This window comes from Manis pentadactyla, chromosome 7 (assembly GCF_030020395.1).
Source record: "Manis pentadactyla isolate mManPen7 chromosome 7, mManPen7.hap1, whole genome shotgun sequence".
Lineage (NCBI taxonomy): Eukaryota > Metazoa > Chordata > Mammalia > Pholidota > Manidae > Manis > Manis pentadactyla.
This window is the reverse complement of record NC_080025.1, coordinates 24913307-24932013: the sequence shown is the minus strand read 5'-3', so window position 1 is coordinate 24932013 and position 18707 is coordinate 24913307. Positions and strand designations below refer to the sequence as shown.

General features: G+C 53.5%; 1 protein-coding gene across 1 annotated transcript in view; it reads left to right on the top strand.

Annotated features, from left to right (window-relative positions):
* Positions 1 to 15759, top strand: part of LOC118909962 (ral-GDS-related protein-like) — a 61377-nt gene extending 45618 nt beyond the window's left edge. Inside the window, exons 2-11 of the mRNA XM_057505183.1 lie at positions 9766 to 10022; positions 10241 to 10407; positions 10552 to 10877; positions 11606 to 11821; positions 12159 to 12262; positions 12702 to 12768; positions 13528 to 13590; positions 14933 to 15054; positions 15162 to 15265; positions 15622 to 15759. Coding sequence (XP_057361166.1) covers positions 9766 to 10022; positions 10241 to 10407; positions 10552 to 10877; positions 11606 to 11821; positions 12159 to 12262; positions 12702 to 12768; positions 13528 to 13590; positions 14933 to 15054; positions 15162 to 15246 — 1407 coding nt within the window. The 3' untranslated portion in view covers positions 15247 to 15265; positions 15622 to 15759. The remainder of the gene's footprint in view (positions 1 to 9765; positions 10023 to 10240; positions 10408 to 10551; positions 10878 to 11605; positions 11822 to 12158; positions 12263 to 12701; positions 12769 to 13527; positions 13591 to 14932; positions 15055 to 15161; positions 15266 to 15621) is intronic.
* The last annotated feature ends 2948 nt before the right edge of the window (positions 15760 to 18707 follow it).

Here is an 18707-nt window from a genome sequence, read left to right as displayed (position 1 = left end):
GTGAGAATTATGCCTGGGCTTACCCTGCCTTATGTCTAAACATCCCGACCCTCCCCCAAAGCAACAGGCAAGGGGATCCGCCACAATAAAAGGCACCTCGCTGCTGCCCTCTCTCTCTTTTTTGTCTGTCTCTCTTTTCTCCCTGCTCTGTCTCCCTCTCTCTCTCTGCTCTGTGTCCCACTGCTCTCTCTGCTGCTCCCTCTCCCCACCCCCCTCTGGGGCAGCCACTCTCTCTTTCAGATAATGAAGTCTCTTGCGTGGGCCCGTGTCTCCTGAGTCGTTCTGGGTAAGGAGGGTCGCGGCAAGATACCCTTTCAATTTCTTCCCACCAGGATGTTTAAACATTTTAACAGTAAGGTATTAACAAAGAGCCACATGGTGGAAGATGCTCAGGCTGAGGGGGTGGGGGAGGAACTGGTAAGGGCCTGGCTCTACCTGTTTGAGTTTTTGAGTTTTTTCAACTTACCAATAAAATTAAAGACAAATGTAAGGGAAAGATATAGCTGGCTTACGGACGTCAGGAAAGAATGTGATCCCTGTAGTACTCAGCCAGTGAGGAACCAGGGGAGGGACTTGCACTCTAGGAGATAAATTACTGGTGCCAAACTCCCCAGGCGTGCCTCCTCACCAGACACCGGATCTTGCAAGACTGTCATTAAAGCCTCGCTCCGCTGTTCTCTTCGTCTCCGTGTCCACTCAGTGAATTTGGACCAGTGAGTGTGTTTCTCACACTTGTAACACTAACACTATTAGTTGTGCTAATCTTAATTTGTCCTACCAGTATGTACGTAAACAAAAACTACCCTTCATATGTAAAAAATACAGTTGCATTTCCTTTTGCTATTAGCATAATCCCTGCAATAGCATTCATTTACTCAAACGAAGAAACAGTCACTTCTAACTGACACTGGGTGTTACTCTGGGGAAAGGAAATCCCAGGGAAAAATACCTCTAAAAACGGAAATCAGTCAAAGGGAGAAATAAAGTTTAAAACCCGTTTATTGTTCAAAAACTGCAGTCTGGCCCATCTCTCCTGCTCAAGCAGCAGCAAAACCGGCCCTCCCCGTCACCTCTCAGGTACAGATAAACCCCCCATTGCCCAGGTAACTACCCATTGATACGGCGATGAACTTCTCCACCCCTGAAGAAAGCTGCAAATGCACTGAAGCCAGACTTCTTTCCACCTCTGAACTACTGTAGATATGCAGATGTACTAAAGCCAGGCGAGATACTCTGGAAATGTTTCAATTTTACCCAATTTACCCACACTGGATAACAATTCAAACCACAGAAATATCAATAAGCTTTAAATTAATTATTTTCTATGACACTTATCCCAGTAGCACTGTTTGTCACATGATCCATCATAGAATTCTCCTTATGGTACATAGAGTCAGACCCTTATATTAACCGATTCTTTAAATATCTATATTACATTTCTTAATCAGTAATAATTCTAACCACTGCCAACGATCTATTCCAACTTTTTATTGGTTGAGAAGGAGTTGGAGTCATATCCTTCCTACTCATTGGCTGGTGATATGGGTGGACAGATGCAAATACTGCTGCCACACAGGCAATCTTACACAATTGTATTGGAGACATTGGATTTCTTGTATCTACAGCATTTCTTTCCAACCTAAACTCATGAGAATTTCAACAAATTTTATTCTTAATTCTGAAAACACAAACATTCCTCTAATAGGACTATTACTAGCTGCAGCTGGAAAATCTGCACAATTTGGCCTACATCCCTGACTTCCTTCTGCTATAGAAGGGCCAACCCCAGTATGAGCACTGTTTCACTCTAGCACAATAGTTGTTGCAGGGGTATTTCTTTTAATCCGATTTTACCCTCTAATAGAAAACAATAAAAAAATTCAAACAAAACTTTGTTTAGGAGCCACCTCAACTCTGTTTACAGCTATTTGCGCCCTTTACCCAAAACGACATAAAAGAACTGTAGCTTTATCAACTTCAAGCCAACTCAGCCTAATAATAGTTACCACTGGCATTAATCAGCCACATTTAGCCTTTCTACACATCTGCACCCATGCCTTCTTTAAGGCCATATTTTTCACATGCTCGCGGTCAATTATTCATAGTCTGAATGATGAACATTAAGTTTCTTAACAGTCTTCTCGTTATTTACAAGACATTTACTGCGCTGATTTCCTCCTCCCAGGAGAGCAGATTCCCTGATGTGGGAACCAGTCAGTCAAAACTGCCTGCTTTGCTGGGCTGAGTTATCGTTTGTTAAACAGTATGTTAAGAAACTTACTTTTTTTTTTTACTAATTTTAAATGCAATCTTATCTGTAAGGTGGAATCCTTCCTGTTTTTACTACTTGTTTATTACTGGGCTTGCTTGCTGTATCGCTGCTGGTTGCAAATTGTTTTGGTAGGAGTTTCATTGAACATTGTTACATTTTTCTGTGCTTACCTTGCTTTATTTTTTTCTGGAGGCCCTCAACCTACTGGTCCCCGTCTCAACTGGAGTCCAGTGGAATGTGAGTGATCTGTGTGAAGTGGAAATCTAGAGGAATTTTCTTCAACAATTCAACTGGCACAGTCCCCATGTCCTTTTAGAAGCCAACCGGTGCACATGCCCTGCTGGGCGCTGGGTGACAGCTGCTTGCTTCTGTGGGCCAGGGCCTCTTCCTACTAAATTACCCTCCAGAGCAGGCCTGGTGGGTGGGGAGTGGTATGCAAAGTGGAAATTTTCCCTGTGCAACTGTCACCAAGAGGATTTGTTCAAATGAACGAATTCTGCCTCATCTCTGCAAATACTTGGGATGGAAGTAAGACAGGCAGGGGCTGTGGCTTTAGATAGAGGAGGGTGAGGGCCTCTGGTAAAAAAGCAAAGCAGGTTAATCACAGTCAGAACAATGTAACAATGTGCAAAGAAATCCCTACGAATGTTAAACATTAAGCAAAACCAGTCAAATTAATTCTTTAAGGTAAAAATATCTAACAGAATATAGGCATTCTTCAGTGAAATGAGTTAAAATTAAAAAGCCAGGAGTAACTTGGCCTAGAATGTTTGAATATCCCCCAGATAAGAAAATACCTCAGCATAGCCCAAGTCTTCATTGTGTCAGTCAAGTCATACTATGGTGAGATTTACTTGAGCCTGCTGAAAGACCCAGCTTATGTTTTTAACTTTACTCAGATGCTGCTTTTCCTCCTCCAGCCCTAATGAAATAATTTGCAACCTGGGCAACTGATTTCAGCAAACAAGCCCAGTCATTCATGTAGTTAAAACAAGAAGGATTCCATCTTAAATATAAGATTGCATTTTAAAACCCAAGATGTTAAAAGGAAGTTTCTTAATATACTCTTTAACAGACAGACGATAACTCACCCACCTTGAAAGGAGAGCAGGCAGTCTTGGATGATATGCTCGAGACCAAGAAGCTGCTATCCTGAGAGAATCAGAGCAGTAAATTTCCTGTGTTAAGCTAATTTGGCAGAAGACTGATAAGAAACTAGTGTCTCCTCAAAGATAAACATTTTGGGACCACTTAGCAGGTCTGCATCCCTAGCCCTTTGTCTCTCAACCGCCTATAAATCCCCTACAAAATGCACCACCCTGGACTCTCTTGTCCCCTCCCAGCGTGAACCAGCTCTGTCCTCAAGCTTAATCTCTAAATAAAAGCCTCTCCCTTGCTCTCCTACTCTGAGTGTTTCTTTGGGGCCAAGTTCATTCTTTGACTCCATGAACAAGAACCCATGGAACAGAAGGTTTCACTGATGAGTTAGGAAGCTGGCCTTAATGGGTTGCTTAGCCAGCTGCCTGGAAGGTGGGGGTTCTGATAAAGGGAGGGTTGGGGCAGGAAAGGAAAGCAGCTTTGCTGGGGCCGTAAGGGGTGCGTTTTGCCTGGAAGGGAACTCCCCTTCCTGACGCCATGAGTCAACGCCCCTTGTCCCTGGACTTTCCATTTCCCCCCCAGTTCCAGCTGTAGGAAAAGCTACTCAGGTTGACTGAAATCCAGCTCCACAGCTGCCGCTTAGCCCCAACTCCCCTCTGGGGCCAGAATAGGCAGCTCTGGTCTCCTCTTCTGGCCTCCCCTTAAGGCCTCAGAATATCTCTATGATTACTGCCTGGTGTAGTCTTTGTGCAACCAAGTCCCTCCCTTCTTAGATTCTTCCACTTATTTCCAGATAGCCCTCCTTTGACTCTACATTTTCATCTGCTCGCAGGCCATCTCTGCCTGGACCTTTATGGAATCTTCCACCAGTGCTCATGAGTGGGTAAAATTGTAATATTTCCAGGATATCTCACCTGGTTTTGGTACATCTCCATATCAATAGACAATCAGAGGTGGAAAGAAGTATGGCTTTAGTGCATTTGTATCATTCCTCAGGGGTGGGGAGAAGTTCATCTCCATACCAATGGGTAATCACCTGGGCAATGGAGGGCTTATGGGCTGTACCTGAGAGGAGACGGGGAGGGCTGCTTTTGCTTCTGCTGGAGCAGGAAAGAGAGAAGGCCACAGACTTCAGTTTATAAGCAATAAATGAATTTTAAACTTTATTTCTTCCTTTGACTGATTTCTGTTGTTAAAGGTATTTTGCCCTGGGATTTCCTCTCCCCGGGCTTACATCACAGATCCCTCTGCCACCAGCAGCCAACCAGGAGGCCAGGCAGAAAGTGATAGCTGGCCCCAACTTCTGTCCCTCCTGTCATCCTTTCTCCTGTAGATGCTGCAGCACTCCGGGTGCTGCACCTTGTAGATCTGGAAGAGAATCAGATGTGAGCATAATGTCATCAATATGATGATACAGGTGCACTGTTGGCAGTTTCTCCCATGCTGCCAACTCCTGGGCTACAAGTCCGTGACATATGTTGGAACTGCAGGGGTGTCCCTGCAGATAGACAGCGAACATCCTCGGCCACCCTTCCCACATGAAGGCAAACTGTTCCTGGCTCTCCTGTGTTACGTCAATAGAGAAGAAAGCATTAGCAAGGCCCTCAACATGATGTGTCACACCGGGGAAGTAAAAGGACTATGAGCGCACTTTAGGATGCCCACCGTCTCCAGGTCCTGTAGAGTTTCTCCGATTTCTTTGTGCCCCCTGGCAATACATACTGCTTAGTATTTCTCACTTGCCGAGGTACAGACAGAGCTATGGGCGAGTGCTTAGCACGTCCCCTCCGAGCTGCCTTTACCACACAAATCCTCAGTCGGAACTCACCTGCAGTGGTCTGTAACCACAGGCCCTGCAGGGTATCCAACCCTAAATATATTCAGGGATTGGAGAAATATACACAGCGTACTGCTTTGGGGGTAAATGCCCCATTCCCAATGTATTTTGGGCTTTCTTCACTCTAACTGCCTTACTCCCATAGCATCTATCACAGTGGGGGTCCCAGGAAGCCACTCAGGGTTACCATAAATCAGAGAACATTCAGCTCCGGACTCCACCAGTGCCAGAACACATTGTACATTCACTGGGGACCAGTGAATTGCTAACTGTATATGTCATGTGGCCTCCAGTCCTCACCACGCCCACAAGGTGGAGGCCTTGACATCCTCCCCCAGTCAAACCGCAATCCCCAATCACCCTCCTGTGGAGTCAAGGACCCTGGAAGTCCTGCAGGCACATGGGCCAGAGGACAGGCTTTGCCTCTGGCTTCCGTGTCTTGTACCTCAGCGGCTTGGACCGCTGCTTTGGCTTTAATAGGTGCCACAGTTCTAGGAAGATTCTACTAGGCTCTCCATGGAGTTTCTTTCACTGCCCCCGCCTTTATCAAATCAACCCAAAATCTGGGTCCTCGAGACCTTCACAGGGCCCTGTAAACCTCTTCTTTCAGCCGCAGAGCATACTTCCTTCTGAGCTCTTCTGATTTCAGCCTTCCCCAGATCTGAGAAGCAGGAGTGACCTCACTTACGGGTTTTCCTATGTGGAGGAGCAAGAACAGACACTAGGGACCCAGAGAAGGATGGAGGAGCTGTATGGAGCACCAGATTCCTCATCCCCGTGGTGAACAACTCCTCACAGGGGCCCTGTCGGTCCACATAACAGCTGACACTTTCCATGCCCAGCTCCCCAGCACCTGCTGGAGTGCTGCACATGTTTTCCAACTAGCAGGGATATATGGCAACTCAACCTGATTAGGCCAAACTGCCCTTAGGGCTGCAGTCAGGCAATCCAAAAGTACATCATTCCCTGGTGCTCACAGGCATTTTGTATCCTCTGCCAGAGAGATGGGTGAGTCATCAGGGAAGCCACTTTATTCATTTCTGACCCAGACGGAACAATGCCCTCTACTCCTAAACCCCAAAGATGCAAAAGCCATGTACGCAGAGGCTCCAGCTCGGCCTGGGTATAGTCGCGGAGCGTGGAGTGCTCGGCAGTGGGGTGGGGTCTGCTCCACTCAGCGAGGAACCCGCAGTTCCTGCATCTTTATTTGTGTAACAAATCGGGCAGGCCTTCAATATGGGAGGGTTGGTACCTCAGGCAGCAGGCTCAGCAACAGCTCTGTCCTAGGCCCCACCCCGCCATTGTCCCCTGCACCTCTCTACCCTGCCATCTCCTCTGCTGTCTCCAGGGCTGAAGGCACCACCCCTTCCTTCACCACCCCCATGGGCTATCTACCTCCCGTTTTTGTGCTGTCCCGTCTTGTGCCACCAGTGTGTCTCAGCAGTGGGACCTGTTTTCTTTCCCTTCTCAGACCACCCCACAACTCGTCTTCCTGGACGCTTGCCACTGGAGGACATTTCTCTCATTAGCAACCCTTTCTAACGCTGCAAGAAGCAACCACCCAACTTTTCCTGCCACCTCATGGCCACTCAGTTCCCGAGTCCCTGATTTTACACGGGGCTGACTCCAGTGCCCCCATTTTTCCCAGTTCCTGGGGAGAGGCCCACTCCTCCAGGAGGCACTTTCCCGCAGACACCATCCCCAGTGTGGGATCTCCAGGTGAAGCCTCGCCATAAACAGGGGAATCCCCTGGTGAATCCCTGCCACCCCTAGGGGGGTCCCCAGATGTATCCCCACCACCTCTAGGGGACTGAGTATCTCCACACCATCTAAACAAGCAGTCTGCACCAACAGGGAACCATGAGGACCGATTTCAGGTTCACCAGATCCTGCCAACTATGCCAGATATAGCCTTGGAGGGAAAGATATTCCCAGGCTAGGGCAAGTCACCCTATGAGACTGCAAAACCGAAATCAGTCAAGGGAAAGGGCAGGAAGGGAGAAAGGCTTTTATCTCTTACAGTCGCTAGCCAGGCTCAGCACCACCCATCTAGTCCAGCCGCGGATGGTGCTCCCCTTCCCCTACCCACCCCTTCTAGCAGGAACTCCGTGAGTGGGTCCTTGGTGCTTGGCAGATGCCAGACCAGTTCATACCAGGAATGGACGGAAGGAGAGAATGGCCATTTCCTTTCCACCCCTTATCCCGGAGGTTGCAAGGCCCTGCACTAGTTACAACCACTGATCTGTAAATGGACTAAGGCTAGGTGGGAGGTTCTGGAAATTCTGCATTGACTCCCTTAGCTCTGTGCCCTCTGGAGCTTACAGACAGGTTAGAGGAATGTAACAATAGATTTATACTAACTAGATGAAGCACTTGTGATGTGCCAGGCCTTCCAAGCCTTCTTCCCAGGGTAACGCCTTCAATGCTCTCTGTGACCTCACATAATCAAGATCCTACGATGACGGCCAAGGGACAGGTGGAGAAACTGTGCTACCAAGGTCGGTGACTTGCCCGCAGTCAAATGCCTACCAAGTGGTTAAAGCTGGATGTTGAAAATGAGCTAGTAGCTCCCTATTCTGTGATCTTAACCATGACATTTGTTCCGTAAATATGTCACACCGTGAACAAAATGGATGAACGTATCCATTTTCTTGCTGCATCCAAACCCCACTGCCTTATGTCTGAAAAATAGAATATGTGCGTAGAAGCCGTGACACATACACACTGATATGGGCTACCAAGCTCACTGCCCTGGGCAGTGTCAGGACCCTTTTGTACAGAAAGCATGAAAAGTGGGGAAGTGACTGCTTTTCATGCAATGTGGCTGTGACAGCACATCCCCTTGGCTGTGCTGTTCACACCACGCAGTGGTAGCAGGGTATGTGCTTCCTAGGAGGGATTACTGGGTTCACCATACAAGGCTGCCCACCACATATGTCAACGGGAGGCCCTCGGGTATGGTCCTCATAGAACGGAGACCTCTGCAAGGTGGATGCCTTGGGAGTAGATGACAACACCCGGGTCTCCTGTCATTGCCACCCCTTCAAGGTGCACACCTGAAAATGGCCTAGAGGGGGGATGACTTGCTCAAGATCTCATGGCCCGAACCCGGGCCTGACTTGCATGGTGTTCCACGCCCCATGCCAAGCCTGGTTGGCATTGTTCCATCTCTGAGCCTGTGTGCAGACACACATGACACCAGCTCCCAGGAGGAGTTGGAGGTGTCATCCATATATCCCTGAGGATGTCCCTAGGGAGAAATGTCTGGCATGACCCTGCCTGTGCAGGTTGGGACATTGGGTAGCTCCTGGGAGGCACTGTGGGTTCAGCAGGACAGGGAACTGGTGAGAAAAAGAGGTCTGAGCTCATCTGTCTCCTCAGAGCTGGGACCCTAAGGACATTGCCAAAGAGCGAGGGGAGGGCTCTGGTGGAGATCTGTGTAGTCATGCACGGCAAGGGGTCCAGGAGGATGGGCGGTGGGTCGGCAGCCCAGAGGGGCATGTGGATGAGTCTGAATGCAGGGAGGGACCCACGAAATGGAACCTTCAGGAAGTGATGTCGCTGGTGACACGCCCAGTAGAACCTGAATTGTGACCTGGTGCCCAGTTCCTGGTCACAGACCCCAGTCCTGCTCACTTGACCAGAGACGCTCGACAGAGCAACATACGGTCTTGTTGTGCACAGCCTTCTGAAGGCATGGAAGTTAGGGAAGCAAACAGGGACGGTCTTCCTGCTCGCTGTGGGCGTTGGCTCAGAGACCACCTCCAACGCCTCTGTCCGTGTTGGCCAAGGAACCCCGAGGTAACACAGGGCAGCCCAGAGCGGGCCACTCCAGGGCCAGGCCCCAAGTGTGACCCATCCCGGGATGACCTTCCCCCCGGCCCCTTCTGTGTGTGTGTGTGTGGTGGGTGTGGGGTATGGGCAGGACTGAAGGCTGGGGAGGAGGGGCGCCACTCCTGGGTGGCAGCATGTTGTGAGGTGGTGGCCCCCTGGTGGGGCAGTCAGTGTCACACCTCTGCTCTCATCATTCAGGACGTGGAGGTGAGTGTTGGGACCAGGTACTTCCACCCACGTGTTAGTCCTGAGCCCAGGGGGTGTCCTCTCCTTCCCTCAGGGACGAGTCCTATGCACATGGCCCTGTGTGCCTGATGTCAGGGGCAGGGAATGAGGCCCACATTTCCCTGAGGGGAGGTCCAGGCAGCCCCGGGTGGCACCTCCCAAGCTACTAGGCACTAGCTTCTCGGAGCTCCACCCTGGGGAGCGTGGAGGAGCTGGTGGATGGATTCACCTCCTCCATCTCCCTAGACCTGGGGCAGGCTGTCTACACCCAGGACCCCGTTCCAAACCTGGCAACCTGCCAGGGCCCTCCCAGGGCTTCCCCACGAGAGTGGTCGACAGTCCCACTCCAGAGGGCCTGGAACCTCATTCCCTGGGGGCACCCCTTCCCTCTCCTTGATCACACCCCAGAGGGCTGGGGACTCTCGGGTGAGTTGCAAACCTCCCTCGTCCTGGTGGTTCCCGGGTTTCCCGCTGACGATAGGCCCCCTGCCCCCTTCAGCATGAAGAGGAGTCAACTCTCCGTGGAAATAAGAAATGGAGAATGAGGACAGCACGAGAGACCCCTGTGCTGGAGCTACAGCCGGTGTCACCTGCTTCAGCCCTGGGGCCCGGAGCACCTGCTGGAATGGCACCGGGCCTGGCAGAGCCAGCGCCAGGTCCAGAGCCCACCAGCCCCTGTGCGGCGAGCATCTGGGACATACCGGGAGTGGTCTCGGGCCCCGAGGTGGAGCCCCATGAGCCTTCAGAACCCAGCAGGTGACCAATCTTTGGATTCCCACAGGCGGGCTGATGACTGGGGACTTCCTATTTGGGAGGATGGGAAAGGATGGGGTCCCAGGACACGCAGGGTCAGGAAGGGGGAGGAGCAGTTGCTTGGACAGGCAGGGGAATGCACAGTGGCCAGGCCCACACAAGGGTGGGCCGGGAGGGCAGTGTGGCTGGGAAGACCAGGCTTCTCACTCTTCCACCCCCAGGCCTTCCCCCAGCCCTGGGATGAGACCGGCTAGGCGCCATGCCTGGGAGCCCGATGATGTGACCAGCATCCTCCATGGCAGCCAGCTTTCATCCATCCCAGAGGGCCAAGCCCTCCACCACTTGGTCGAGAAGAAGCACCTGGGGCCCACTGTGGCAGAGCTGGAAGGTGAGGGGCTGCAGCCAGGGAACCGTCTAGGGTGGGCTTCCCGAACCGGGGTTGCCTTCAACACAGTGAGGGCTTTTCTGTCATTGTAAGGTGCAGGGGAATCAGCCCCGGGGTGACCCTTTCTCTGTGTCCTCCCTGCTCCAGAACCACGGCAGACGCAGCTGGCTCCAGAGACACAGGGAGGGCCGGCTTCATGGCTAGAGCCAGTTCAGGAGCTCCCTGAGACCCCTGTGCTGGAGCTACGGCCGGTGTCACCTGCTTCAGCCCCTGCAGAGCCAGAGGACATCCCAGCAGCGCCCTCAGCCCCAACGCTGAGCCCTGAGCTTGAGCCCCATGAGCCCTCGGGCACGGGGCCCAGGGCACCTGCTGGAATGGCACCGGGCCTGGCAAAGCCAGAGCCAGCTCCAGAGTCCATCCTCCCGGCATTCCCCCCCCGTCTGGTGGCCGAGCAGCTGACTCTGATGTATGCAGTGAGTGGAGCGGGATCGAAGTTGGGGTGGGCCTTCTCTGTGGCATGGGCTGCCCCAGACCTGCTGTTCCGATGTGCACTCCTGTGATCTGGGCCGATGTGCCACCTTCCCACCATGTGCCCTGAGAAACTCTCCTCACCCCCAAGCCTTCACTGACCACAGGGACAGTAGGGCTGGCACTTAGGGATCCTTGCACACCAATGAGAAAGCAGAGGGAAGGTGGGCAGGGCCTGGCTGGGGTGGGAGGGGCAGTTTAGTAGAGGGGTGCTCAGAGAGGTGCTGCCAGGGCCTTAGGTCCTCAGGCCGTTGGACTGCCAGGCCTCCACAGCCTCCACACTTCAGAGGCCCCTGCCATGTACCTGACAGACAACAACAAAGGCTCGGTTGGAGTTGTTTTGGGGGTAACTGCACCTGAGTGGGTAGCGGGATCCACAGGGTGACAGAAAGGGAGGCAGATGCCCCAGGACGTGCAGGCCTGAGCTGCCTTGTGCTGCAGGGAGGAGGTGAGGGAGGATGCCTGTTCTCAGTGAGCCCCTCTCTCTGTTCCCCACCACTGTGGGGTCCAGTGCATCCATTCCTGGGTGCCTCAGTGGATGGAGTCCGAAGCCTGGACTGCCATAAGGCTCACACCACATCCTCAGTGGCCTGGGCTCCAGCTCTGACTGGTAACCGCCTGGGCCCAGGGGCACCGTGGACACAGCTAAACGACCCCCCTTTGCCATCCCCAGGAACTGTTCACCAAGGTGGCAGTGGCCGACCGCAAGACCCGCTGCAGGAGCCAGTCATACAACGGAAACGTTGAGCACCTGGCCCCCGCCGTCAATAAGATCATAAAAGAATTCAATGACGTAGCCAACGTGGTCATCTGCTCCTGCCTCAGGGCCCCAGGCATGACGGCGCGGGACAGGGCCCGAGTGGTAGAGTTCTGGATCCAGGTGGCCAAGGTGTGCCGTGGGACAGCCCCCAGGGTCCATCCTGCATCTTGGGACCTGCTCCCCTCCTTGGCCAACTCTCAGGATGGAGTCCTACAGTCTGACCCTGCCCGGTCCCTGGGCCCCTCCTGCCAGGAGCATGATGACCTGGACTCGCAGGCCCCGGGGGTGGGACAGCCATCCCTGGCCCCTTCCTTGGGTTGAGATACAGTCCTCCACCCAGGAGGGCTGCTCAACAGGTCCTGGGTGTGCTGGGCTCCCTGGGTGTCTGTCTCCCTAAGGGCAGGAGTTCATAGGGGGACAGAAGCGCAGAAGCAGGCCACGTTCTCAGCTCTGTCTTCCCTCACAGGAGTGTCTGGACCTCGAGAATTTTGCGTCCCTCCACGCCATTCTCTTGGCCCTGCAGAGCCCTGCCATCAGTCGTCTGCAATGCACCTGGGGACGTGTTTCCTGGTAGGTAGTCCTGTCACTGGGACCAGGTCACCTGAGTGGACCTGAGACACCACCCCTAGGTCTGGCAGTGTCCCCTCAGTCGGCTGGGAGCCTCCTGGGAGGCGGCAGACCCTGGGGACAGGGGCTTACAGGATGGCGGGCTCTCAGAGCCCCCGTGGGTTAGGCCAGCGGTTCCCCCTCAGGAATCGGGTTTCTTCATCAGGTGTGGGTTGAAGCCAATGGGAGATGTGCAGCATGTGTTCTGCAGCAGGAGGTCTCTGCCCCAAGGACAGCCACCTGTCCCAAAGCAGATCCGCCCCCAGGAGAACTGCAGGCCTCAGATTCCCCAGGGCTAAGAGCCATGGTGGAAAGCCTCATGCAGGCTACTGGAAAAGGGGTCCAACACCCCCAAAGCCTCCACCTGTTGGCCACATGTCTCCCTCCTCTCTCCTCCCCTTAGGAAGAGCTCCAGGATACACAAAAGGCTTATCAAAGAGAAGTGGCTCAACCAGAAGTGGCTCCTCAAGGTAAATGGAGGCTAGAGGTCTGGAGGGAGGGGATCCTTGGGGCAAGCCCTCTGCCGTGCTGTGGCCCAACCTTGGGTGCTGACTCGAGGTGTGCATGGTGAGAGGGGACAGCTGATGGGAGAAGTAGGCTCCGCCTGGCCCCCAAGGTGTCCTGTTTGTCTCCCTCCCTGGCTCCACTTGACTAGGGGTCTGACATCCAGTGAGGACCCAGAGGACAGGCTCCTGGTGAGGGCTGGGGCTGGGGCTGGCACTGGGCTGGCAGCAGGGGTGGGGCCTATGGCTGAGCAAGGTCAGCCCCTCCCCAGGGCCTCCTGAGCCCATCACTGCCCCTCTGAGGCCTCAGGCTCCTCATCTGGTCACGGAGGGTTGTCACCCTGGGGTGCGGACCTCCCAGGTGAGCAGGGTCCAGGGAGCACAAGATGGCCTTCAGCTTTGTGCCCATCCCACCTGGTCGTGTGAGGGGAGCTGTGGTAATAGCCAGGTGACAGTGAGTGCTCAGGGCACCCTGGGAGGCAGAGGGAACTCCCCTGACACTCTGCAGGTGAGGAAGCCTCCCAGGGCGGCCGGCGGTGGCCCAAGGACACCCATGAGGATGAGTGTGTGCTGGAGCCGCGATCGCCCTCAGCTAAGAGCTTGTTGAGGGTGGGGACAGCATAGTACCAGGGGACTCGGGCGAGGCACCCACCAACCAAGGTCTGATTTGTGGGAAGCCAAGTGGGAGGGGAGCATGAACACACCTGAGTGTCCTGGACCTTGCAGGAGGCGACCTCCATGGTGACGCAACAGCATCGTTTCCTCCAGGGATCCGAGGATAGGCAGGAGGTGAGAGTGGCCTGGCCAGAGTCATGGCAGTGGGGGAGACCCTGCACTTGCTGCTGGTGCCAGCAGCCCTGAACTGCCAGGACTGGGGTGACCAGGAGGGAGAGTAGCTGCGTACAGAGAGAAGTTGGAGGATGGGTGCAGGGACCACAGGTCTTGGGATTGGCCAAAAGCCAGCCCTGGGAGGGACAGGAAGGGAGAGCAGGGCGAAGGGAGGGCGTGGGAGGAAGCACATGGTGGTCTAAGGGGAGCTAGGGGCTGCGAGTGAGGAGTTCAGGAGAGGCTCTATGGGCTCCCCTCAGGTAGACGGGGCACCTCCCCACCCCAGTGGCACAGCATGGTCCCCTTCTTCGGATTGTTCAAGGCTGGCCTGCCGGTCCTAGACAAACCCCTGGAACATAATGATGGGAGTGAGCGCAGAGGGGCACAGGGTGTGCAGGATGGTGAGCTTTGAAGAGGACAGAGACCCTAGTGAGCCGGAGCTCTCAGCACCAGGCCACCCACCTCTTGGGAGTCTCCCCTCCACTCCAGGGGCTGGGCTCCTTGGAGAGGGCAGCCAGAAGGACTCCCCAGCTTAAGCCCCGGTCCTGGCCCCAGGGCAGGTGGGGCTGAGGTCTACAGGCTGCAGCCTCTGAGCAGGATGGCCTCTCCCTCAGGCCCTGCCCACGGGGAGGGATGTTGCTCCTTCAAGGCAGGAAGCACAGGAGGGGGGCTGCCCGTGCCTTCCTGCCTGAGGCCTCAGTCTCCCTGTCACCAGAGAGAGTCATCAGAGAGAGTTGCATGGGAAGCTTGGCCTCAGCTCCCCAGTCCAGTCCCTCCTCCTCAGTACCCCAGATCCTGGCCTAGGTCTGGGTGCTGTTTCTGGGAGGCCTGCCGCCTGGAGGGCCCCAGTGGTCCTCCAACTTGAGAAAGGGTGGGGAGGTTTGGGCCTCGTTCTGGGTGCAGGGGGCTGTTTCTGATGCACTTTGGCTGCCTTGGTGCCTTCCAGGGTGATGGGATGAGAAAGACAGAGTTGAGCTACTGTAACACCCCGCCACAGAAAGTGAGGTGGGGTGCAGAGCCCCTGGGCAGGACCCTGTCCGGCCCAAACCCTGGGTCTGACATGTCTTGAGAAAGTTAGCACACCCAGAGCTGAGGACATTCAAGGCTTTGTCGGGTGGGGGATGGGGGTGGCATCAAGACAGCCTTCCTGGAGGAGGAGCTAGAGACCCAACAGTGGGAACAGACAGGGCTGGACAGCATTGGAGGGAAGGCGGGTTCCCACCTGAGCAAAGATAAGGAACCATCCCAGTGCTCAGCTCCTCACGCCCCTCCTTGTGTGCATCCTGTCCTTCCTCTGCATCAGGAAAGTACCATCATACGTGAGAGGCTCATAGACAAGTACGTGGCCATGACGCGTCACCTAGAACCCGAGGAGCACTTCAGAGCCTTCTTCCAGGCTGTGGAGCCCCTGGATGAGGAAGAGAGGTGAGGATGGCAGGAGTCACGTGTGGGTCCCAGCTGCTGGCAGGCTCTGGGAGAAGGGCCCCGGACATGTGGCTCCAGGGACTCACAGGTGCCCCTCTGTCCTGCAGCTACACCCTGTCCTGCCAGCTGGAGCCCCCAGGCCAGAGGGCCGGAAGAAAGGGACTCTTGTTCTTCAGGTCCCGCAACATTTAAACTTAGTGGCCAGAGCCAGGTAAGTTTCTGGCCTGGGGCCACTGGCAAGGGGTGGGCTGCTCCCCAGCCTCAGGGAAGCTTCGGGCCATGCTGGGTGTGGGGGAGTACTAAAGACAGGTTGGGCTGGGATTCTGCTCCCCTGCCGAACAGTCCTGTCAGGCTCAAGGGTGATTCCCCTCCCTCTCTGGGACCCAGTTTCCTCCTCTGTGAGTGGGTGATGCTCATGAGCCTCCCCGTGACAGGGACCCCAGGTGATTGACAGGACCCTCTGCACAGGGCCAGGAGCACAGAGGGTAGCGAGGACAGGGTGGAAGCAGGATAACGGGGGGAACCTGGGATAACCTGCCTCTTCTGTTCACCTGCTTGGCCCTGTAGCTGCTGTCATCGGGCCCACGACCCAGCTGGTACCCTGGCTGCGTGCGGAGGAGAGCTTCCCCTTTGGACAGGAGGCACCCGGCGCCCCAGGACCCTGGTCTGCTTGCTGCTCCTCTTCCTCCCAGTGCTCATCCTGAGCCTCATCTGAGGCAGATGCTCTTGCACCTCTTCCATCACCAGACTTGGGCAGCTTCCCAGGCTGCTGCTGCAGGCTCAAGGACCCGTACGTAGCTGCAGCCAATGGAACAGACTGGAGAGCCCAGATATACATCCAAGTATATATATGGTCAATTAATATATGATAAAGCACCCATGGACACACAATGGGGAAATGACAGCTTCTTCAACAGCTGGTGTCCGCAAATTGGACAGCTACGTGCAAGAGAACGAAACTGAATTACTGTCTATCCCCATACACAAAAGTAAACTCGAAATGGATCAAAGACCTGAATGTAAGTCATGAAACTATAGATCTCTTAGAAGACAACATAGGCAAAAATCCCCTGAATATCAGCATGAGCACCTCTTTTCTGAATGCATCTCCTCGAGCAAGGGAAACAAAAGCAAAAATGAACCGATGGGACTACATCAAACTTAAAAGCATCTGTACAGCAAAGGACACCATCGACAGAACAAAAAGGCATCCTTCAGTATTGGAGTATATATTTGTTAACGACACATTCGACAACGGGTCAACATCTAAAATATATAAAGAACTCACAAGTCTCAACACCCAAAAAGCAAATAACCCGATTAAAAAAATGGGATAGGAACAGATAATTCTCCAAAGAAGAAATTCAGATGGCCAACAGGCACATGAAAACATGCTCCACATCACTAATTATCAGGGATATGCAAATAAAAACCACAATGAGATATCACCTCATACCAGTTTGGATGGCCAGTATCGAAAAGAGTAAGAACAACAAATGTTCACGAGGATGTGGAGAAAGGGGAACCCTCCTACACTGCTGGCTGGCATCTAAGTTAATTCGACCATTGTGGAAAGCAATATGGAGGTTCCTCAAAAAACTAAAAATAGAAACACCATTTGACCCGGGTGTTCCACTCCTAGGAATTTACCCCAAGAATGTAATTTCTCGGACTCAAAAAGACATACCCACCCCTATGTTTATTGCAGCACTATTTACGATAGCTAAGATATGGAAGCAACTTAAGTGTCCATCAGTAGATGAATGGCTAAAGAAGATGTGGTACATATACACAATTGAATACAACTCAGCCATAAGAAAGAAACAAATTCTACGATTTGCAACAACACGGATGGAACTGAAGGATATTATTCCCAGTGAAATAAGCCAGGCGAAGAAAGACAAGTACCAAATGATTTCACTCATTTGCGGAGTCTAACAACGAAGGAAAACTGAAGGAACAAAACAGCAACAGACTCAGACTTCAAGAAAGGACTGGTGGTTACCAAAGGGGAGGGGTGAGGGAGGGCCGGTGGGGAGAGAGGGAGAAGGAGATTCAGGGGAATTTTGATTGGCACAGATGGTGGTGGGGGAGCCTGGGGATAGACAGTGACTCTGGCATCCTACTACACCGATGGGCAGTGACTGCAATGGGGTATGAGGGGGACACGATAACAGGGGTGAATGTAGTAAACACATTGATTTTCACGTGAAACCTTCATAGGAGTGTATATCAATACCTTAATAAAATACGTAAATAAATAAATAATCTTACTTCTTGGCAAATAGTGACTCTGTGGCATCTTACTTCACTGATGGAGAGTGACTGCAAAGGGGTATGGGGGGGACTCGATAACATGGGTGAATGTAGTCACCACATTGGTTTTCATGTGAAACCTTCATAGCGGTGTGTATCAATAACACCTTAACAATAATAATAACAAAGAATCTTACTTCTTCCTGGGTGTTAAAATGCAATCTTATGTTTAAGATGGGATCCTTCCTGCCTTTCACTATGTTGCCTGTGACTGGGTTTACTTGCCATATTAATCGCCCAGGTTACGTATTACTTGATTAGGGGCTGGAGGAGGAAAAGCAGCATCTGGGCAAAGTTAAAGATAAACTGGGCCTTTGAGCAGGCTAAAGTAAATTTTACAATAGCCTCATTTAATTGACACAGTGAAGACATGGGCCATGCTGAGGTATTTTCTTATCTGGGGGATGTTCAAACATTCCAGGCCAGGTTACTCCTGGCTTCTTAGTTTTAACTAATCTTCACTAAAGAATGCTTATACTCCTAGTTTGATATTTTACTTTAGAGAATTAACGTGACTCTGATTTTGCTTAATTGTTTAATAGGGAGTTTTGGTAGGGATCTTTTTCCAGAGGCCCTCACGCTACTCTGACTACACCCACGGTCCCTGTCTCGGAATCTCTGTGGCTAGTTATAAATTACTCAGCTGCAAATTACAAACCGAAATGACACAAAGATACGAACTTTTAAATACAAGAAATTGCACTATCAGTTCCCAGAACAAAGGAAAGAAACTTCACTCCGAAGTAAAAAACACGAGAGATACCTCATGAAACATTTTTTAATTTTAAAGGCGCTTCCTCCGGGCGGCCTCACCCCGCCGCCCCGCCGCGGGTAACACTTGAATTTCAGCCCGCCCCGCCCTCGAGGCCCCCGCCGGATAAATCCACACAACGCAAAAACGCCCGCCGGCCTCCCCGTCTGCCTGGCCCGGCCCGGCCCGGCCCCTCCGCCTGCGGCCCCATCCCGGGCGGTGGGAGCAGGGCGGACGCGCGCAGCGGGGCGGAGAGCAGCCGCGCTCACCAGCTGGGCCCGGACAGACGAGCAGCGGCTCCGGCGAGCCCTTCCCCCCCTGCCCCGGCGAACCTCGCCGTCCACTCGGACGTCCGCTCCCGGCGCACCCGCTCCGCTCGCTCCCTTCCCGGCATGCCCCTCCGGCGGGGCGCGCCGACACCCGACCCCCGGCTGGGCCCCGCCAGCCCACCACCCTCGTCGGCCGTTTCCCGGCCCCACGGGCCACGCGCCGCCCCCTCGCCGGCTCCACCTCGACCTCAGGCGGGGGCGGGGGTACCCGCGCCCCGTCCGGGTCCGGCTGCGGCCCGCGGCCACCTACCTTACAG